Source organism: Hetaerina americana, unplaced genomic scaffold, assembly GCF_022747635.1.
Source record: "Hetaerina americana unplaced genomic scaffold, ioHetAmer1.1.p SCAF_4, whole genome shotgun sequence".
NCBI classification, from domain to species: Eukaryota; Metazoa; Arthropoda; class Insecta; order Odonata; family Calopterygidae; genus Hetaerina; species Hetaerina americana.
Genome location: NW_027286985.1, coordinates 93020788 through 93045200, shown reverse-complemented (window position 1 = coordinate 93045200; position 24413 = coordinate 93020788). Strand labels below are relative to the sequence as shown.

Genomic DNA, 24413 nt, shown 5'->3' with positions numbered 1-24413 from the left:
TTGCAGGAGTCACAACAAGGACAAATACCCCTCATAAGGCTTGATTATTTTTACGATGAAATTGTAGATTTCCTTGCATCATGTTTTTCGGAAATGATTTCAAATAAAATAAATTGCCAAAAAAATGAGAAGGAATTATTCAAATATGATAACGAAATTGCAGATTTACATAAGGAAACTGCAAAACTTCAAGAAGAGAAGTTTTCTTAATGAAGATGATCTATTCCTGGTGTAAAGAATAAATGAGGAAAAATGAATTGTTTCCATAGCCTACCTGAGAAGCAAATGATGATTTAGGATCCAGTAGAAAAAGGTAGTCTGCTGCTGCATAATTATACACATATGATCCATGTTTTTCTGATTTGATGACAAGTTGCATTTCATTTGAATGTTGCAAAACTTTGCCGAATGATGAGGAATGTATTTCATAGACACATTTTATAGAAAATGCAGCATTAATGTCATGGGATGACATTTGGAGTGCTCAATGAGCTCACAAACAAGTTGCCTTTCTCTCTGCAGTAGCATGACCATCCCATGATGTTGCAAAGTTTTGTCATCCTTGGAGATCATTTGGAGAATGGTGCACTATAGGTGTGAGTATATTTATGTTCTCAGAATTAAAAGGGGCCAATACCTACACATCACACAGATGTACAGATCTGTAGTGATGGGTGTGCTGCTCAATTCCAAAATGCTTTTGTATGAAAGACTGCATTGCAAGCAGAATGGAACTTGTTTGCTTCCAGTCGGAAAGGGAGCATCAAATGCCATAGGGGTCACATGAAACATAATGTCTGTCTATCTGTTGTCAAGTAAACAACAAGGCTTCACATGAATTAAATAGAAGATTTTGAAAAATACGCAAAAACAGTAGTGAAGAATATCATTAGTCAATATTGAAGAAGTTGAAAGTATCTCCTTCCCTAGGTCATCTTCAGAAAGTTGCCAGATTTGTACACTCACATCTGACCAATGTTCATGGCAATCAAGAGTGGAAATGAATGGCCATTCCTTCATTACACACTTGGTTGTTTAATTTCAAGGGTCTTGACGTCTGTCCAAAACTTTTGATACAGGAAAAATGACTACAGATTGAGTTATATCATATTATCATGAGTGTAGGAATCCACAGGTTGAATACTGATATTTTGCAATGATGATACTAATGCCCACTCGTGCAATATGGCAGACTATTGGATAGAATATTTTCCTCTTGACTGGAGGGACTAAAATCCTGTATACTGGTCCCATATATGCCATTATTAACACAAGTAATGCAAGTTTCTTTATAAATTTGTACTAGGATTTTGTGGGGAATCATATATCAATCACATGGACGAGCCCAGGCCTTGAAATAACCAAGGACATTGAAAAAAGGACCCAATGACCAAAAAAAAGCTACAAAATGATACTTCAGAGACAGATGATCAATGTTAATTGGAAATGATTGTGAAAGTTGCTAGAAGACATTTGGGCTAGATTTGACCGATTTGTATGAATTCTGACATCTAGCATAAAATTCCAAAGAAAGAGAAACAGTCAAGATGAGCTAGAATTGCACTGAGCACCTACAAGTATTTCCTATCACTCAAGACAGCTATTCAGAACATGAATGCTAATTTCTATTGTAATACTATTTTCCCCCTGTTTGTCTAGCAATAGTATAACAAATTCAATTGTATTTTCATTATTCAACTTTACTTTTGATTCCCTTACTCTGGTTTCAAAAAGATACGGTTGAGGCCAAAGAGATGAGCTACTTCATATGTAGAAAAAGGTGAGAATAGTTACTGAAGAATATTAAATCTTAGGTAGAGTTGAAATGGCATTTGTTAATCCCTCGCGCAAGGATGATTCATTTCTGTTAAAGATCATCTAGAAATTGAAAAGTGGTGCACAAGATAATGTCACAGCTTCCTTGATCAGTTTTGAAAATATTACAATAATTACCCACAGTGCATTTTGAAATATAATAACTATAGTAGGTTGACTTTCATACAGGTCTGTAATGGTTGATTCAGTTTCTAGTGGGAAGCATTTGTATTCATCCAATAAAATACCTTCTGCAAACTTCTTTGGGAGAGATCAAACTAGTTTAAGGGTCTACTTGTAGGAGGTTTCACTAAGTGGCAGTGATGCTCATGATAAGTATTTCATCTAAACATTTATGGAGATATTAAGATAAACTAGACACTACATGCAAATAAATGGTCATCTACATACTTCCTGTACTTCAACCTTCTCAACTGCAAATGAGAAATTTAAAGGTTCTTGCTCTAACGCTACCAAATTCTAAGACAACAAATATGAACTGCCCTCACTGTAAAGCTTTCATCATGAAAAATATGCGAACTCAGGAAGTCATCGAGAAAAGAAATCCAAGAATAAGGCAACTTTGAATACAAGTTCTAAAAAAGAGAGAAATCAGTGACCTCTGGTGGGACATGTTTTCTCTCTTCATGAGAGAGGATTGCTCTCATGTGCAACAGAGGGATGTTCAAGGTGAGTTCTAACCTCTTTCCTAACAATATTATTCCTCTGCATTCCCAGGCTTATACCACCTGCAGCTAGAGATTACACATCATCAAAATTCAGGGAACAACTCTCCTCTCAAAATAAACATGAATGATTGAGTAGTTAAAATGGGTATAAAAATGAAAGTAGGTTCGGGAAAGTGGAAGCAGGCAGGAAGTAACCTACCACTGATGAGGATCTGGAAAGTGTTGTAAAACTACCAAGGTGGCCTTTAAGTTATTCAATGTTGATGGAAGATGTAGTGGAGCAAATTTACATAATTTGTGGAAGGTTGTTGACTGCCATAGTTTGTAGGGCTGAGGGGAGAAAGTAAAGTAATCCACACAACAGTGATTTGACAGCTGTTTTATTGGATTTTGGGAATCAGGCACGCAATGCAGGAAGATAGGCAACATCTTTCAGAGTTAAACCAAAAGTAGGGAGAAAATATAATGGGGTCAAAAGGAGGAGAGGACTCATCATGTTTGGAAATGTTATTATCTCTAGGTAATTAGGGAATGATGAGAAGTTTTTAATTGGACATTTGTAAGAGAGCGGAGTCACTACATATTTTAAATTAGATTTTTAAGGTGTTTAGTGGATTAGAATCATTTTGGTAATCTTCTATGAAAATGTAATGTATACTTATAATATACTTACCGAAGTCCTTAACATTCATTTTTTTAGGAGATATACAGTAACAAACTTTTGAAAAACTGGAATACTGAGATTTTGTCCTTAGTACTGAAAATAAAGAAAAACATTCATTTTCCATGGGCTTCAAATTCTATGCTATTTATTGTTTTTTTCTGAAGAAAAACATACCTTGGAAAAGACTAGTTGTAAGACAGTATCTATAATATAGGAGATGATTGGGAATACATTTTAAAGTTGTCATCAAATTACCAATGCTAAATTTGATGAGGTTATTGTCAAAAAGTTGAAAGACAATGAAAGGAAATACTTGAAAGAGGAGAACTAAGGATATTTGTTCACAAAATTAGCTAAGATGGGCCCAAATATAGTGCATGCTTGTGGAAGATATTTGTTTGAAGCAATGCTTGTCAAAGAAAAAGAAGATAATTAACCAAATAATATGCACACAATTTTCTAATAGAAATAACCTTATCAGTACCTGATGAATTCTATCATCTTCGAGTGTAGAGCAAAGACAAGTGCCACTTCATAGGCAAATAAACCTGGGAAGGAAGAGAAAACTTTATTCAAGTTGGCAAATGTCCTTATTCTCTATCTAAAGATCATGTAGCACTTAGAAATTAGGCAGGTAAATTTATTTCCAGTGGAAATTAATTAGTCACTTAATATGTCTCAATTCCAGTATATCATCACTGCATCTTCTAATTTGATGATTACAAGAAGATTCGACGTATGAATATTTATGGGCTTTGGGTGTATAAATCAATGAAATCATCTTAGCAGAACCCCTAATCGCCAGATGCATTATATTCATTGTTCAAAATCATAGCTGACAATTCACTCAGTGATAAACTGCTAAATGCTGAAATATTAACAGAAAATGTAGCTATAGACCAGTTTATATTAGCAGAAATAAGATGGATAACTCTTAAATCAAGTTGATAAGATTCCAAAATAGGCCTAGCTGGAGCTATAAGTTCAATGCCTCTCTGATATCTCTCCTAAACACCTGTCTGGAAGAGGAGTTCAATATTTAAAGATGATAGACAATTAAAGATGAAATACTAACAGTTTAACACCTAAATATTCAAAGTATTTAAAATAAGCCATTAGAATTAGTGGTATTTATCACTGCAAACAACTCAATATTGTGCATTTATGTGAACAGTAGATGCAAAAATATGAGGCAAGTTTTGCTAATGTATCCATGCTGCTTAGGGGAATTACTGTCACGTAGGTGTATTGATGAACAACTGTTTTGCCCCAGTCCTGGAGGCATCTTCAGGTCGAAGTGATGTGTTGTTTCAGTTTTTAAGGTTTTTATTTCCATAAAGTAATAGCATACAAGAATGTATATAAAACTTAATAAAAAAAATACAATACAAAAACCCCGTTTTAGGATTAACTCCTCTTCGGGGGATCTGCGTTGCAATTTGGCCACTATATATAGGAGATGCTGACAAGCCTGGAGCTGCCTGATTGGCTCTTTCTTGGCGGCACATATGAATCACCCTTTTCAATGTGGAAGTCAGGGTGTAGCCATCCTCACAGTTGCAATTCTTGGGATTCTTAATTATTTCTACCGCTTCTCTAATGAGTCTCAGAAAATATTGCCTCTCTTGCCAGCACTACAGTTTGGTTGAACTTAATTGTGTGTCTGGGTTTCAACCACTCATGTTTGGCAATTGCCGAGAGTCGGAACTGTTTTCCGTCTGTGGTCCTTTGGTGCTCCTTGGTCCTGCATCTAATGGACCTTCCAGTAACAACATCAGCAGCTGTCCATCAACACGCCTATATGATGGTAATTCGTGGAAGCAGCATGGATCCTTCATCAGATAGACATTGCGGAAGCCTAAGGATTAAAGTATTCCTAATATCCCACCTCCTTGGAATCTTCTGCTGCTTAGAATAACAAAATAGTGGCGTATTAAGTTTCACAAAGCGCAGTCACCAGTAGAAAACAATTTAGAGTCCATATATGATGACTTGATTACAGAAAAAGCATGTGAATGTTACATGATGCGCGTGATGATCACTGAAATTTACCTCACATCAATATGTAGATCTGCCAAAAAATCTGATATCTTCCGGTCTAAATCAAACTGTCTCCTAAACAGAATGTTTAATACACCCTGGAACATAATCCATTTGTCACAATGTCAGGTGACTTTAGTTGCAACATTTTGTCCACCTCAAGAGCAAGAAGTGAAGTTGTCCATATTACATTGTTAAAACATGTGCTCAACAAACTATATGCCCACTTCCATCACAAAAGTTTTCTGACATAAACATGATATTTTTAAAAATGTTGAAAAATTATGAGGCAACAAAAATACTTGTCTCTTCCTGATCTGATCACCATTGATTATTTTCAATCTTTAAATTATGCCAAATGTTTTGCCCAATATTCTTTCTAATGAGAAACTATTATCAAGAAAATCAACTTGAGTTTGCAGCAGATACCTATGAAGAATATTTCAAAGTATTTCACCATAAATTTCTGTATTATTTTAATGCTATCTTTCCTAAAATGTGGTGATTTCAACGAAAGGAAAACTCCTTAAAAATATATTCTATTGTTTCAGGCTTCACTTCGTGGAAGTATTTAATATCCATTACTAAAAAAGAAAGAAAGACTCGTACTTTTCCACAGATTTTATTATACGGTACAACGCGTTTCACCGACTTGCGGCATCATCAGGTATCCTTAAAAATAGCTGGTTGACTGATGAAATCCAACACAGTCAAGATGTTTCAAAGAAATGGCTGCCAAAAAATCAAATGTTATCAAGAACCAGCCTTATTGGAGGAATAAAATAGTTGTAAAAAGAAATATCAAAATCTATTGGCCATAATTGAGCATACCTAAAACAATAATAGAATTATTTATGCCAAAAGCAAATCAAAAGAATCCTAGACGATAATAAAGAGCTACAAATGACCCTCACATACCACTCCAATCAAATAATCCACAAGAAACTGTAGTCACCAATCCTGATCAAAAATCATCACTAATTTTCAATCATTTTAACAGAAAATAAACTCTTCTTACATACGAGGGTCCGAAGAGTTTCCAACCTCAGAAAATATGTCTTGTATCTTTGTTAGGTTGGAAACTTTTCAGACCACCTTTGTACATATCTGGATAAATAATTAGGCACTGAATTTAACTGCAGACATGGAGAGGATGGAGTGCCAAGTTCTGTGCTTAAATTCTACTATCCTTTCACCGAAGAAACCCTGCTTTTTTATGTAATGGATTCCTATCACAAGGTATATGCCCAACAGCTCTTAATACTTGAAAAGCCACTCCTATTTATAAAAATAAAAGAAACTAGAACCCTAATAATAAGAGACCAATTGCAACACAATGAGTCTTTGCTAAAATATTTTTAAATTGACTTGCATATCAAGTAAAAATATTTGATTATTATGAGTTCATGAAAAACAGGGTCACCATTTCACCCTTGGGTGAGGCCATGAAATGCATTTTGACCTCTTTTGATCCATCGGGAATAATTTGCTTTTTCTTAGATCTGACCAAAGCCTCTGACTCAGTAGTTCATAGCATTCTTGTTAAAAAAAGTTGTAGAGTAATGGTATAATACGGGTACCCAAGGCTGTGGATTCAGTAGTATTGAAAAAATGGTAAGAATTCTGCCACTAAAACTGTCAGTGGTTATGAATACATTACCAAAGGTAAACCCAAATTCATGGGAGTGCCTCAGGGCTCCATTCTTCATCTTGTACTTGTTAAATTTATATTAATGACCTGCCTACAGTTTTTAGTAAATGGAAGTAAACGAATTTTATATGCTGATGATACCAATACATTAGTTTCTGCAGCCTCCATCAATGAATTAACTTTGTAGAATACGTCAGCATTGTAGCTGGCAATACACTGATGCAAAGAAAATCGTCTGAAACTGAATTATGAAAAATCCCAGGTAATAAATTTTGATCTCAACTCATCCAAGTCCAGTCCCTCAATAACAGTGAATAGCAAAAATATAGAAGTTATCACAACCACAAAATTTCTTGGCGTCCATTTAGACTCTTGCATGAAACTTGGCATGGGAGATCCATATAAACTTCCTTTCAGATAAATTTAGCTCGGCATGCTTCCTCTTCAGAACTTTGAAGAAAACAGTAGCAACAAACATGCTAATAATACTTTACAATGGCTTAGTGTCCGTATTGCATATGGAACCATTCTTTGGGGGTTATCTCTTCTCTTCTGAATCATATTTAAACAGCAAAAGAAGGCTATTCACATTGCTACATATATGCCTCGAATTTCATCTACCTATACAATATTTCAAGATCTTGGGCTGTTACCACTACCATCCATATATATTCTTTTCCTAGTAACATATATAAAATATTTGTCAGACATACATTCAAATTCTTATTACCATACCAGAACCCAGTTGAACCTACATTTCATATGCACTCAAACCAAAGCTGCAAGCCTAAAATCCAAGTCAATGGCACTAAATCAATAAAAGAACAAATCAGAAGAAAGACTCGGTCAGTAAAAGGACAAATATCTTCCCTAGCTGAGAAATATTATTACAGCATATCTGAATTTACTAATGATAGAATATGACACGTATAAGCAAAATAGAACTGATATAAATATGACCTACATGTACCTAAATATGATAAGAAAACGTATTTTTCTGCATATGAATGATTCTCTGAATTTTATTTTATTATGTGGTGCTGTATATTGCTGTTGCACACTAATCCTAGACCAAATGAAAATTATTATTATTATCAATGGGAAAATAAAGTGTTGAGAAGATAAATGGGGCTGCTTTTCAAAGTTACAAGTCAATTTAAAAATCTTTGTATTAAAATTTTCTCAAAGTTCAGAGGATAATAAATCTGTCCCAATGCTCATACCTGCTAATCACAGTATTTATTATAATTTGTTAGTCTATCAATGAAGATGCTTGACACAAACTTAACATTCCTACAATTCTATGCCTCACGCAAAACACAACCCAACATCCTACTCTACAACAAGCCCCTCTTCGTATCCGAATACTTCCTTCATTCCATCCAACATTCCTATCTAATTCCTGCCCCTTCTTTGTTTGCTTTTCAATATCCATCACAGTCTTCAACATCCCATGGCCAATCAATATGCTCTAAATCCATTTTTTCTGTCACCTTATGATCCATTTCTTCCCCCACAATACCTAGCACCTCCTCATTTGCTTTCCCCTTTAGTCGACCCCTACATTTCAAAAGTCTCCAATCTATGCCTCTCACATTGCTTCAATGCTCATGTTCCCACACCATACATAACTATGCTTCATATAAAAATTTTCACTATTCTTATTTTAACTTCCTTATTCAACATTCTCATCATCAACTCTTTCCTCCATGTGAAATGCTCTTTTCCTAACACAATTCTTCTCCTTACATCTCTACTACTTAGGGGTTAGGTGGTAGAAGAGACTCCGTAGTCTCAATCTCGCCCCAAAATAAAGATGACTACATATCTATCTCCTACTTTGACCATTTGGATCCAAAACAATTCTGAGACATGTGAACTGCTCCACCTGCTCTACTTTTTGCCTTCCTATTTTAATGTTTAACTCAGCCATCCTCTTTCTGAAAAACTACATAACCTTTGTTTTATTTACATTTATTCACATCCCATATAAAAATACCATAAACACAGTCATCAACCCGAAGGTCAGTTTGGTAGGTGATGGTAGAGTTCACCCTGTACTAAGCCCGACGGTGTGTGAAATTAACACATCAGGGTAGGGGGGCCAGTTCCTTTCCCTGTGCCAGTTATGGTTTCCCAGGGATACCTGGTACCTGAAAAATCACATAGCTTGGATGGAGCTGCAGGTGCCCAGAATGCCTTGCCCAGGAATCGAACCCGGGCCCCTCCGATCAGCAGTCCAATGCTCTACCCCCTGGACTACTGCGACCCACACTATGGTTTACATCACATTTATCTTCATTTATTCTCATATTGATCCAAAACACTATCAAGATCGATAAACTATTCTAGTTTTTCCCCTTAAATTTTAAGATTCAACTTGGCCTTCCTCCTCCTTGAAAATCTAATCACTTTGGTTTTGTTTACATTTATCTTCATTCCATACCTAATACACATTTTCTCAAATGCTCAGCAATGCATGTAACCACATAGCTGAATGACTAACTAAATTAAGATCATCTACAGATCTGATTTTATAAACTACTTTCCAACCTTTTAACTTCTGCTTCCCTTCCACATCTGCCTCCTGCGTATATATTGAAAATAACAGGGCAGCAATGATCATCCCTGTCTCACTCCCATGTCAAGCTCTGCCCATCCTCCTGTCTAATCTGATACAAGTTGCAGATAAGTTGCCTAACCTGCAAATCTTCTGTAATGCATTCATTAAATCGGCCAAATTTTCTCCATCAAATGCCTTTTGAAATCTATGAAACAGGCAACTACATCCTGATTTTATTTTTTCTTCTCTATTAGTGACCTCAATACTAACAACACATTCTCGCTCAGCCCATAGGGTAGACATCTTAAGTTTCACTTTTTCCCTGGCATGAGTCTAACATTCAGATTTACATTTCCACTGTGGGGTCATTGCTGTAATAATCCTTCCTCCCAAATCGCTTATCACATATTTTCTTCAAAGAAGATAAACTTAACGTTTGACGACGCATTCACAAAGGCTTGATGGGCACCTGCTCCTCGTCATTTTAGCATATAAATTTCCAAACTTACACCACTCGAATCAATGTTTCTTATAAAATCTCAGACACAAAATTCTTATATTATAAATCCTATGAAATTTCCTAATTTTGCACGGTGCTGCATAATATAACTAAGATTTCAAATAAACAAAAGTTTCATATTATGCCAAATTACAATGTCACACATCATTAAAACCAAAATGAAGGAGATAAAACTAATATTCCAGTCAGTAAGTATTATCTGGTGAATTCATTTATTGAAATTGTCTGATGGTGTATCATTCACAGTCAATTCATTATTATCCGATAAATAATGTACAGAAAATAATAAAAAATCAGACTTAGCATAACCATTTCATTAAAAACATTACACCATTCAATTAATATTCCTTGATACAAATTTCATACCATGAAGAATTTACAATAATTGTGAATGGTTTGAATTAAACTTCTGCAAGAGAACACACAAAATGAGAGAACTCCATCGCTATAAAATTACATATAAATGTATAAAAATAACTGTCAAATTGACAGAATTTTAAATAGAAAAGGAATCAAAACGTAAAATTATATTGTAGAGATAAAAAATGTTGTCATGAACAGTGAAATATCCTTAACAATATGCATTTCTTGATTGGCAATTAAAAATGTAACAAAAATAAAAAAAATCCAGGAATACCATACAGGGCACACCAGCATGAAATAATCTAAATACAATAAAAATCCACAGTGCTGGGTCATTAAGTACTTTGAGGCGTGTGGATATTTGCTCAAAAACAATTTGCAGATAAACTACACCAGACATGAAACTTCAGTGATGTATAGTTAGGTACAATTTGGCAAAATTCCAAAGGCTACACAACTGCCAGTGAGGCAAAACTTAAGTAAATATTTTGAATATGCCCAGACACACAAATGACACAGGAAAATAATGAGAGGGTCTAATGAAAACAACTCAGTTATTGGGAGAAGAGAGCTAAATGGTCCATTAAAGATATTAAAAATTCAACTTTCATTCAGGCTTGAATAGAAAATCATTAGTAAATATTTTTTCCAAAAGACAAAATCACAAAAGGCATTTTTTGGTGGGAAGCGTAACACACGGTAGAAGTACAGAAATACTGCAAGTCCATGTACACTCTGCCAGCCAGAAGTTGCATTAGTGCAAGTTGAAGAGAGCTCCTTCCACTTATTGCCATGGCTGAAAATAAAAGGATAATATGTTAACCAAATGAAAAATATGAAATCCCATTATTGTGTGATTGTAATGACACTGTAATAATATGACAAATGGGCTACTTGTATGAAAATGCTCCAACTTTGAGAGTTAATTAAGATTATATAGGTTTCATACTTAATGCCAACAAAATCACTAACTGAAATTATTCAGATAGCAAGATGGTCTTTCCTTAGTAATCCATTGTTGGGTCTTAATTAACATAGAAAGTATTTTTGCACCACGGTGATTTATGAGAGAGAATAATTTTCAAGAAACTTAAATTTGTCAAGAAAGCAAAATCTACACTTAGTGAAAGCAAGACAAGGCACTGATCTGAGAAAAATTTTTAACAAAAAAAACTAAAATATTACCAATGAAAATTACCACAAATTAAGTACATTTTGCAAAATATTTGATAGTGTTGGTACCAAAACAAATAATGCCAAGGCAATTTTACGGGGACTGAAGGGATTGATTTAGTTCAATTTTTTCCAGTTCATTTATTTTTATCTGAACCATAATTCAACACAACATTATTCCCAGGAAATACATTACCTTTCACAAATATTCATCTTCTAAACCTTTTTCCATGTCCCTCAACAGCAAACCTGCATTTTTCAGATGTGTTGGCTCGGGGACCACCAACTATTTTTCCAATATCCTCATCACTCTTCCTCTTAAGAGGTGTCGTCTTAGTTGGGGAAACCTGACGAAGAGTTTCAACTTCACTGAAGACAACTTGAGCACCACCACCATTCGTGGTAATGATGTCCCCCTTATAAAGTCTAGTTTCTACCTCTCCTCCAAGATCAGCCTCCGTAGTTAAGCAATATTTAGAAGTTTTAGGGTTAGAGAGATCTTTAACATTCGTGAGCTGAGTAATTGACTTTCTCCTTTTCATATTGGGTTGCAACACAGTGTTCAGGGGAGTAGGGCCAGTAATGGGACGATGGTCAATCCACATGGCATCTGCATTTGGAGCAGACAGTGATCGGCGATGGCGAGTGACAGGCCCTTTGCTCTCAGCAGCTGCGGGACTATCAGGTGGTAGGGCCCAAGATAGTGGAGGTACAAATCTTCTGCTGGGGTTATTATCACTGTCAAGTTCTAAGGACGAGTTTGACGAATCATGTTGAAGTGGAATGGCTAAAGTCTCATTGGCAACTATCTCTTTCACCAGGCGGAGTTTCTCATCTTTAATCTTCATTTTATTTTTAAATTCTGCTTTCATTTCCTTCTGCTTTTGATAAATTTCTCTATTGGCACGCTGCTTTCCTGAAAGCATCTTCTGTTTATATATTTGCTTTTCTTTCTCTTTCTCCAACACTTTCATGCCCAAGCCAGCTTTCACTTCTTCCAGTGAATTTTTCAGCACCGCTATTTCTTCATTCTTTTCCATTATTTTCCATTCCAAATTTGTGTTCAATGATTCCAGGTTTACTAATTTGCTATCTACAACTGATTTTTTCCTTCTCTCCATTTCCAATGTTGCTTTGAAGGAAGACATTTCTTGTTTAAATAGCACACTTTCATTTTCCATCTTAATGAGCCTGCTTCGAAAAGCCTGTTGCTTGTTTGTAAGCTCTTTCAAAAGTGTACTCCTCCTTTCCTGACGCATTTGCAAGAAAGTGAGCAGATTCTTCACAAGATCAGAATTTTCGGGTGTCATCAATTCCAAAGGAGGAAATGCTGGGCCAAGTGAGTACACGATCCCCAGTTCATGGGAGATACCATTCCCATCATTACCATTCTCATCCCTAGCATTAAGATTGCCTCTCCTCCTTCCTGGAGTTACACCTAAATCATATCGTACGGGAGCAGGCCGGGCTACTTGTATCTCCTGAGACATTTCTGCAAATTTAAGGACATGCACAGTCTCGTCATAATCGTCTACTTTGGGGTTGACGCACACTATCATCTTCACCATCCCCTCTCCATCAAAATAGCTCTTGAAAAGATGAGTGAGTCTCGATTGCCTGTATGGAATTACTTTGGAAGTTCCATTGGCTTGATTCTCTCTTAAAAGCTCAAAACACGTTCTCAGCGTCATCAGTGAATTGTTAATGTTACCAGCTTCTCTGAGTCTCTGTCCACTATTCTTAGTCCTATTGGTTCGCTCACTGCCAGCCAAATCCACCATCGACAGCTGGCTGATGCTCACAATGTTCTTCTCCTGAAGAACCTCGTCTCCGCTGCTGTTCAAGGGAGCTTGTACTAAACGCAATGTAAACACAGAGTGTGACCGACTTGATTCTGCATTAAGTAGTGTGTGTGCCATTCTTTTCTTTTTCTGGCCTCTATAAAACACTTCGAAAGCTTCTTCTGTTGACGTGATCTCAACTTCGTTTACACCATGAACGAACATATTATGGTTGGCATCCTCACGTAAGATCTTGCTTTGCGGGTTACGAGACCTGCAGTCATCACCGATAGTTTCATCCAGTAGATCGTAAATGTGATTATTGTAAATTTCAACGTGTGAAACAAAAACAGAATAAAGACAGTCTTCATCGACGTGACCAACCTTATTGATGTCAGGCACGCGAGCAGCCAAATTCTCATTAGATGGCACTTTCCTAGGAGTTTTCCTTGTTCTTTGTGCCTGAAGCATTTCCCTCTGATAATCCATCATGGCGTCAACATTACTCTGAACGTCAAAACCATTCAGTCGATCTGGTTTAAACACAAATTTCCTCGCCTGAACACTAGAAAGAGTATTAAATAGTACATCGAGGCACCTAGGTAAAATACCTCCATTTTCAGGAACGCCATTCATTGTAAATGTCTTTCCTGAACCTGATACTCCATATGTAAAAAGCAATCCATTTTTGCCACTTATTAAGCCTTCCACGAGCGGAAAAGCCACACGATCGAAAACTTCTTTTTGTGAACACTTTTCATCAAACACATGTTGAAATGTGTACTGGATCCCACGGGAATTGTTAGAAAGTCCACGACTGCTCAACTCGGGATTTGTAACAAGGATGGTTTTTTCATCCAAACCTTTAATACAACTTAAGTCTCCATAAATCGGTTTTACTCTACAGAAAACTTCAACAGGATCCGTTTCTGAAGATCTTCTCCTACCCAGAGATTTTTGAAACGGCTTGGCCATGGTTACAAACACCGCACGCCAACCCAGCGCTACTTTCCCAAATTCAAATGCGAACGTCCCAGCATATTATCAACGACAAAATTCGTGATTGGTTGGTCGCGCAGAGCCCCCTATCGAGTCGTACGGCTCTCATATTGAAGTGAGCAACGCATTTCGCAATCTATCTCTGAATATTTTGTAGACAACTTAAATTCTGTTTGGAGTTGTCCAATTGTTGCAATGGCAACCATGTCAGTCTTTATCTATACCTCTATAACCCTTAATCCATAAACCTTGAAAACTTTAAATTTTCATTTACAGTTAACTCATCAGCGTACTAACTTCCATAGTTTCCAAATGTATGTCAGATTTGTTAATTCCAAATTTATGTAAGCTTTGTTAATCCCAAATTGCTTGAAATTCACTTTTTCGACAAAAATATCTCTTCTATCTAAATTGCTGTGCCCAGAAGGATCTTTTTGATTACCAATGGGCGATATTTAACCAATTATGTAGCTGTTTCAAAAAAGGGTTGTGTCCTGCCGTGCGAACTCATTCCTGAAATACGTTAGAAACTCGAATCACTCATCATGCGTAACAAAAGATTTCATTATCATAGCAAATTTTTGGGAATACTAATTTCTCAACCTAATATTCGACCATGATTCATATTAAATAGGGGTGAGTAATTGCCTGTACATTAATACTATCATATCCATGGGGTAGCAATATGCAAAATCATTAAGTATGATGAACGTAACTTCGATCTGATCCTTAAGATTATGAAATATTGATCGCAGCTTTGCAATAAAAGAATTTAGAATATGTTAATGGAAACTTCCCCGTGGGTTAGTGGCAGTCTCCAAACTGGCGCTCTCGGCGATTGAAAACCAGTATGGATGTTATTTTCTCTGCAGTCGCTTACCTAAAAACATTCTTCCAGGATGCCTTACAAAACGCATTTCTAGCCATCTTGGACATTCACAAGTAGATTTGTAGCAGCTATAGAAAATATTTCTTGGTTCATAAAATATCTATAAAAGCTTTTTCTCTATCAAGGGGTCATCTGGGGGTACTATCATGTAATAGGACGCTTTGTTGAATTCTATTACTTGTTTTTAAATTGGATTTTGCATGATTCTGTAAAGAGTCCATTTCAGTGGCTTACCCAGGTATTTGAAGTGATAACACCTTTGCAGCCACCTCATTGAAGAACAGACACTGAGTGAGAGCTTTCATTTTGCTCGTTCACTTTAATGTGGGCTACCCTCCCAGGAGCCCTGTATCAGTACTCCCTGTGGGTCATAAGGGCACACCAGCCCTTTAACTCCATCAAGGTTACAGGGGAGGGGATTCTATAGAATAAAACCTACGAAAGGCAAGTGCCAGAAAGCATCATATTGTAAAAAAAACGATTTCCCTGGAGTATTCTCAAAAGGATCCAATTAATATCAACAAACTGCAAGGAATGCCATGTGATTTACATGGACTGCTGCAGTTACTTTTACATTTGCAGACACATTTTATCATTCAGAATGAAAAATAAATTTGATAATTACTAAATGATACATAATGGGGTACATAGGGGCATTGTTGGTTGATTATTCTGTTAATTCCTCAAAGTGTGATGCATACTTTCAGACACCCATCACAACTGGGTCGAGATGAAAGGAATATGAATAAGTAAATAATGATAAAATGCATGTGACATTAAAACTCATGTAATTAACACCTCTTACACTTACAGATGTTGACAATACAATGTTAGACACGAACTACCAAATAACCCATCAAAATGAGATGGCATCATTTTGGTCCAAACCAATTATGTAGCACCCATAAATAAGTTACTTAAATAGCTGGAGAAAAAATAACTATGCATTCACGTGATGGAAGAAAGTGATATGCACAATAATAACTAAATAATAGAACAAACTAATAAAATATACAGCACATTTTGCTAACAAAAAGCTGCATTTTAATTATCAAGCTGGTGTGGAAAAAATTTACTCCGAAATAACTTTCTCAGCCTATAGCATATAGCAACACATTAATTATCAGGTCAATGGGGATAGAAATCAATTATTTTTATGTAAAATATTAATGATAATATGCATGTTTACTGTCCACAGTGTACAAACATACATGGGCATTTTAATGTTAGATAACTTTCACATCACATCAATTTTTTTTAGACATTTCCAGCCCGTAAGGTTAAATAAATATTTTTTTCCAAGGCCTCTAACCTGAAGGCCATTTTTGTGCATTTTATTGTAAATCCTTTCACATTAGATAAATATCATACCTAAATTTAGATTGTTATCACAGAAAAGTAATACCCATGAAGCAATACTGCTAAAACCACTGAGTCAGACTTTGTCTTAACAGTGAATAACAGGAAACACAAAGAAATTTACTATTATAAAAGTAAAGTAATTGTTAATACAAAAACTAAAATATGCAACATTTATATATAGTGACTCATATATCAACATTAAAATACACAAAACATCCCATTCCACTAAAATAACAATTCATCCCGTGAAAACTAACATTTCTAAAGACAAATAGATAAATTTTAACACCACTGCTGAAGGAAACATTAAAAACATTTAGGGAATGGTGTTCAGGCTTATGTCAACTATCACAGCCCACATAGACATTCATGAGTAATTTCCTTCAAACATATTAACCCAACCACATTATCTGGTGGTGACAGTTCACAAGACCAAATTGTCAATGTACTCAAATGTGAGCACCTGGAACAACTTTCAATAGAAAAAAATTAAATTTAGTTAGAGAAATGAAGTGTGTCCTTAGCTTTTTTTAATGCTATAAGGACTAGTAATGGTACTTATGACATCATGTGATGAAAGACACCATTTCAGCCTACCCCCGCCAATTCCTTGTCAATTCACTGGCATGAATACCTCATTGTCAGAATGTATAATTAAATAATCCGCCCAAAATGTTCAATAATGGCCATAAGTAATGGCATCAATAAAAATAATAAGTTACCAGCATCATGTCTAGATCTGCAATTACACAAAAAAGGCAAACAAAAACAAAATAATATCTACCAATGTGATATATAACTGAGAATCTAATAATTTTAAACATGAGAAACTTTATAACAACATACATATTAAAAATAAAACAGGCATCCACATTTCATGCTGTGATGCTAATACAAGAAAGCACCATCAATTACCATTACAACTATACCCGATAGATGCCACACGTAATCACAAACCATTCACCATTTTTTTCTTTTCTCATTTGCCACAATTTTTATACTCGAGACATATATACCACCAACATGGCAGTCATTCTTGGCACAGGAAAGTACAAATTGGACCAAGAGTCTATTAAGCTGGACAATATAAGCACTAAATACATCACCAGGACAAACATACATATATGCACACACATGCACACACTGAAACAAGCCAGATCTCAATATATCATCCACCCATTAGCAATAAATAGCATTCACGTGGTCTACTGTTTAAAAACATTTCAATATGATTGAATTTGCTCCCTCTTTTCAAACTAGTCTATATTCAGAATCCGTCACAGTTCTCCATATAGTTGTCTTTCTTCTCCTTCTTAAATCTGTCCTCCAAAGTTCCAGGAATCTGCAAAATGAGATGCAGAAAGCATATAAGTATGCAACAAGATGATTCTAAACAATCAATCATCATCACTGATTAAGTAGAAATAAGACACTACTTGCAAAAATGTAACACATTTACCAAAATTAAGTAGTTTAGTATTATGCATGGCATTTAATTTCTTTCCTGCTTGTAAGAAAAATTATGATCACCAAATGAATATGACCAAATGATGATGATACTAAAAAAGATAGAAATATGGAGAAGTTTATTCATTTGTCACTTAGAGAATGCAGAAAAGTAAAATGGTACATACTGCATCAAAATTAGGAAAAAACACTACATACCTAAATAACCTATTTAACCCAGATTGTGAGATTACAATTGAGCATAGTTGTACAACAAGCTGCACTCCCAGGAGGGAACAAATTTTTCCCAAATTAATTTTCCAGCATAAAATTTTCAAATCAAAACTTCTGGTTGATAGTCAATTGTTACCAATTTTTTAAGACAATGAGTAACAATTCAAATGCTCCTAAATATATTCAAAACTATTGGAAAGAATTACTACTACTACAGTGACTTATTTATTTCTGAATATCCTTAGAGGAAAGTGATTTCATGCAATATGCTCTAATTATGGCACTAATTGGTTACAATTGAAACACACATCATTCAGAGAAAGAATTAGTTTATTTTTGTTTATCATATATTTGTTTCCATTAAAATATTCAAAATCAAACTACAATAAGAACAAGGAATACCTACAGAGAATCTCTATTGCAATACAAATTTTAATCTCTAAGCAAGATTGATGCATGAAGTAGACATATGATGAAGAAGTATAACCAGTTTTCAACCTGAAGGTTGGTTTGATAGGTGAGCACCTAGAGCTCACCTAGAACTAAACCCAATGGCATTTGAATTTCACACATCAGGGTAGGGGGGCCAGTTCCTTTCCCTGTGCCATCTTTGGTTTCCCAGGAGGTTCTGGTACCTGGAAAGTTGGGTGAAGCTGAGAGTGCCCAGAGGCATCACCCAGAATCAAACCTGAGCCCTCCAGTCAATAGTTCAGGGCTTTAAATAATGTACTACCATGATATGACAATAAAAATGAAAGTATATGAGACTCAAGAAGTATGGATTAAACAGTCGAGTAGAAGAGAAAAATTAAGAATGTCTCATGTATCTTAGGAGAAAGAAATGAGGTTGAAATGGGGCAAATAATGCCATCAGAGAGGATGAATAGTGTTGACAGAGTCAAATAAAAGAGAGAACTGATGACATAGTAAAAGTCTAAAGAGGATATCAACTAAGGCTTATACATGTATGGAGCGTGAGTTTTATGGTTCAGAACCTCTGAGGATGGAATGCACATTGGGGATTAACAAGTTGGCACAGGTAAGGATGGAGAAAGTATGCTTGAGCTACAATAAATGGAGAAGGGTAAGAAATGATAATAGTAGTGTGAGAGGTGCCAGGGAGCTGAAGGCTTCACTGCGAGAGAGAATTTTATTAAACATGGAGAAAAGGGAGGAAGAGAATGTAATATTTTCTCAATACAACTCTAAAACTCCACCTCTGGTTAGTAAATATTCAATTATATATTTTTCAAAAATTAAATAAATATTAAAGCCAGACATAAGTATTTGTTTCACTACATATTAGTTACAAAATTTTAAGGCATTTAAAAAATATAAATATTCAATCAAACTTTAACAGGCATAACTCTAACATTGCAGACACATGCTTTCAGCAAATGACTTTAGATAAAACTAAAGAGAGGAAAGAGTCGTTTCTCAACCAGCAGTAAATGAGAAATAATGCAAAAAAATTGTTCTACCAATTCTTGTAGTAGTAGTAGTTTTAAGGGGAGGCGACCGACAGCTAAGGTCATTTGCGCCATAGGGGATGGACAGGAAAGGATGAAGGGTGGAGAGAAACCCGGCGTCGGCATTAGCCTGCTCTTTACGAAAGGCGCCAAGGGGTCCGCAGCTTAACGTCCCATCCGACGGACGGCGTACTCACTCAAAGTGCCCACCACAAAACACCTCAAGTAGGGATCGAGATACCTCTGAAAAATATTCAACACCGCCGGGATTTGAACCCGCGCCCTCAGGGTGGGAAGCCAGTACGTTAGCCCCCGCACCATCTCGATCCCCCCAATTCTTGTTCATGGTGATTGGAATTCTGATATTTTTAAATATTCTATGAAAAGTATAAGCATGACAGTGGAATCTGTGAAAAAGACATTCTTTTCAGTAATATCTACGCAAGGCAAATAAAAATTAATACACACCACCTATATCTTATTTCACTATAAATATTAGAAAATGAAAACATGAACTGAAAAGATGGTTGCATAAATCTCAAGTCTCTACAAGTACATGGATGCATAATATTATGACCCATATTGCTGAAATAGCAGCAGTTGGCTTACATTTGACATCACTTTACACTCCAGCTTCAAATTGTACAATAGAAAACTATGGTATCCTTTCACACTATGGATGCAATAAAGAACAACAAAAGAATAATTACGTTATGAGGGATGCATTGCCTCAATCAAAAACATCAGCATTTAATTTTCAAGACATTTTATTTCATTTTGTAATAAGAGAAAATTTGTATTTAGAGTGAATGTTTTATCATAAAAGTTCAGTAGGATAAAATTTAAATCCAAACAGGTTTTCTGTTGGCCATCAAGCACCTTTGCTCAAACCAATCTTTAGAATCTGGGTCAAATTGAAAAATCATTTCATTAACTATTTCACTGTGAATGTTTCGGCAGGCTTATCAATATCTGCTTTCACATATAATCTTAGAAAGTAACAATGAAAATATGAAAAATAATCTGTAGCACACCAACTGGAGTGTCAATTTGTATGCATGCGTATACACACAAACTTGATAGAACATCGGGCAGTGGCAAAACATAGTACATATTAAAGACAGTATTGAAATATACACAAAGGTAAAAAAAGGAAACATGAAAGGACAATTAAATTTATTGTTATATATATATGTATGTGTGCATGCATTTTGACAAACAGGCCAAAGTTAAGAATAGTCTTTCTGTGTTCAAAGATAGCCACAATATTTTAAGTGTCCATTTGTTTTTTTTTCAATATTTTAATACTGTCTTTAATTTGTACTGTAATACTTTAACGTGTTTGCGTGTTTGTATATCAAGACATTCACATAAGTGGGTAGTCGGAAAAGTTTCTGACCTAATAAATAAATGTGGCATTATTCCTTCAAATTTATTTTCATTTTTCAACAGACTCTCCTTCAATGTCGATACACTTTTTCCAGCAAAGTTCTTAATTTTTTAACCTTTCCAAATAGTAATTTATACCTCTCTCAGCAAAATAGGCATTTACATTTGAGCTAACCTCTTCATTTACTTGAGTTTCTTTTGAAGTACAGAGATTTTCAAGGATACGAAAAGGGAAAATGTCACTAGGGGTCTCATATGGTGAATACAGTAAGTGGTCAACCAATGTGAAAAGCAATTTGTGAATTTTGACTCAGGCAACCATCTAATGTCCAAGCAGGTGCATTGTCACGATGGAAAAGCACTTTCTTTTTCTTCAAATGCAGTTGTCAATTTTGCAATTTCTGTCCTCAGCTCATCAAGTAGAGATGCAAATTTTACATGTCATTTTCCTTTTTTAAAGATAATCGATGAACACAATTCCATGACTATCCCAATAAACAGCTGCCATAACTTTTCTGGATAATGGAAATGTCTTTCTCTTTTTTGGAGTATGTTCCTTCTCTCCAGTCCACAGTATTGACTGTTCTTTCTTCTCATGAGTGTAATGGTAGAACCAAGTTTTATCTGCAGCTATAAATCAATGCAAATGATCTGACTCACTTCACTTCAACCACTCCCACGGGGCCTTAGAAATGTTCAATTGAATATATTTAGGTTCAAAGTGAGCAAATGCAACACCTGATGTGCGGATAGCTAGAGCACAACCAATTTTTCGGTCAACATATGTGACAAGCATCCTCTTTTGATAACCCCATATTCTCTGCCATCTCTCTAACCTTAATATGATGGTCGTCCAGTACCACTTGGTGTACTTTTTCAATGATATCAGTGACTGTTGTAGTTTTTGGTCATCTAGAACATTCATTATCAGCCAAGGCCACATTTAAATTCAACTGCCCAAAATTTGACCGTCTTAAATGATGCTGCAGAGTCCTCATACAAAGCGTTCAACTTATCTTTGATTTGCAAGGGCATATGCCTTTCAAAAGTAAATATTTAATGACAGCTTGATAATTTTTTACATTGCCACAAAAACCCTGAAAACAACAATCACTCAAATGATCATCGAACAACAGATAAAATTCCAAAATGAAAAACTTTGGAGAGTACCTTTCAATGCCATTGCAAACACATTGCCAGACTTTAGTTGAAGGATGCTGCCATCTTCATGTTGAGGTCATAAAGTTTTCAGATCACCCACAGATATATATGCATGTGTATTTGTGCTATTCTATCCAACATCCTTCATGAGAGATCCCTCATCCCTCAACCTCTTGGCTGACTGACTAACTAAGAGCATGGTCATCACCAAATCTAACTGATTTACAAATTTCCTGTTTTCATTCCTACCTCCAGTTCTTCCCATACCTCTTTGATTATTTCCTTCAAATATACGTTGAAAAGCACAGATGATAATGGATCTGCCTTGCTTCTTTTCCTATCACTGCCCATCTGGACACACTATTCCCCACTTCCACCTGAGCTGTTTGAGACAGGTACAGGTTGCGGATTAGTATCTTATTCCCAAAAAGTATACTTTTTTCTGTTATATATTCATTGGTTTTCCCAATTCACTCTATCAAATGCCTTCTTGAAATCAACGGAACAGGCAAATACATCCTCAGTGTATTGTATGCTCTTTCTTGAGGCACCATTATGGTGGTGACTGGATGAATTTTTAATTTTTCAGCCAGGGTTTGATTGCATGAACCAATCGAGATGCCACGCTTCTGCAAGTTCCCTGACAATCAAATGTCGATTTACATTAAGGATATCGTTCACTTTCTTGATGTGGGGATCATCAGTCGATGTTGATAGTCTTCTGAAATGCACTTGGTCTTCCACTGATTGTCACCCCTTTTTGAATTGGATAAATCACTCACAACATGTGGTATATTTCATAGCATCCTCACTATAAGCCTTGGTAATCAACTCAGAAGTGTTCCTGAAGGTTTTGCAAAGTTTCACGTAGAATTTCACACCAAATGATGCTCCTCCAAAGAGCTCATTTCCGTGGATCTGATTTTTAATCACACTCTATGAACACCCCTTCACATGAACTGAGGTAACTAATCAACAATACAAGGTATCATCAAAGTGGTTGAAGGTGGTTATTCAGTAACTTTCCACTGGCACAATACCTTCAAGCAGATTAAAAAATAACCAGCTGGATGAGAGCTATTCAAAAAGTTCGGCAACCTTATGAACAGACCTTGTAGTCCAAAAAATCTTCAGCATTTTCCCAAACCTTAAGAAGTTCAACAGGAATGCTGTCAACCCCCACCGACCTTATTTGATTTTATTTCCTTTAAACCCCTTTCTATCTCACCGTCAAGTAAGCCTGGACCTAAGTTGTCATTCTCTGCATCATATCCTCTTTAATTGTTTAACCTTTGCTGGCTTATGTTCTTTCATAAATGGTTCTTTCATACTTGCCTTCCATCTCTCTTGGATCTTTTCTGGTTCCAATAATATTTTTCCTGACTTATCTCTAATTGTTATCACAGAATTTCTCTTTTTACTCCCTGTATAATGCATCTATTTCACCTTTCTTCTGCAAACTTTCCATATCCTTTTACTACGTTCCACCATGTTTCCACCATGCTTCTTTTGCCGTATTTGTTTTTCTCTCAGTTTATTATTGAACTCTTAATATTTCCTTCCACTTAACTCTATATTTTTCCAATTTCCTTCTCTCATCAATCTTATTTATCATTTCACCCATGATCTATTGTTTCCTTTTCCTATTAACAGTTCCCATAGTTTCTTTTGCGGCTTTTGATATATTCCCATTTGTCCTCAATATTAATTGTCTCCTCCCCCCCCCCCTCATGGTTTTCTCTACAGCCTGCTTATACTGCTTCCTTTTCAATCCAATTATTTCTTCTACATTCCATTTCCTAGTCTGCCTCCCCAGCCTTATCTTTTTGAATTGGATGCTACACTTCATAACTCCACATTCGCTCCCGGGAAACTGTGCCAATTGATCACACTTCCAAAACCTGTGCCTAACCATCATATAATCTAACTGATACCTTCCTGAGTCACTTGGCATTTTACATGTATATCTATGCCTTTGGTGGTGTCTAAACCGTTTGTTAGGGATGATTACCCCATCTCCTTCAGAACTCAATTGCTTTCTCCCCGAAGTCATTCCTTGTTCTTCAACCACAGTTGCCCACCTTACCTTACTTTTTACATTTATTCTCATCCCATTGCTACTGCACAACTTTGTAATGCACTCAGCTATGATTAAAACCCCTATGCTGATTGACAAACACCCCTGAATGATTTTCTGATGCCTGT

The 24413-nt window shown here is 35.8% G+C and overlaps 2 protein-coding genes across 8 annotated transcripts in view; both read right to left on the bottom strand.

Moving 5' to 3' along the window:
- Pfrx (6-phosphofructo-2-kinase/fructose-2,6-biphosphatase) overlaps positions 1-24413 on the bottom strand; it is a 128299-nt gene that overhangs the window by 26443 nt on the left and 77443 nt on the right. For 5 of the 7 annotated variants that reach the window (XM_071590616.1, XM_071590613.1, XM_071590614.1 and 2 more), the window contains one exon: positions 17777-17851. In XM_071590616.1, coding sequence (XP_071446717.1) covers positions 17777-17851 — 75 coding nt within the window. Of the gene's footprint in view, positions 1-15918; positions 17852-20267; positions 20332-24413 lie in introns of those variants that run through there. The other 2 variants (XM_071590620.1, XM_071590615.1) reach the window with 2 other exon arrangements.
- Positions 10386-14365, bottom strand: LOC139691960 (kinesin-like protein KIF23). Its single transcript, XM_071589932.1, has 2 exons — positions 11675-14365; positions 10386-11101 (listed from the first exon to the last, which is right to left on the bottom strand). Exon 1 carries the CDS (start codon positions 14232-14234, stop codon positions 11688-11690), a length of 2547 nt encoding a protein of 848 aa, XP_071446033.1. The 5' UTR covers positions 14235-14365; the 3' UTR covers positions 10386-11101; positions 11675-11687.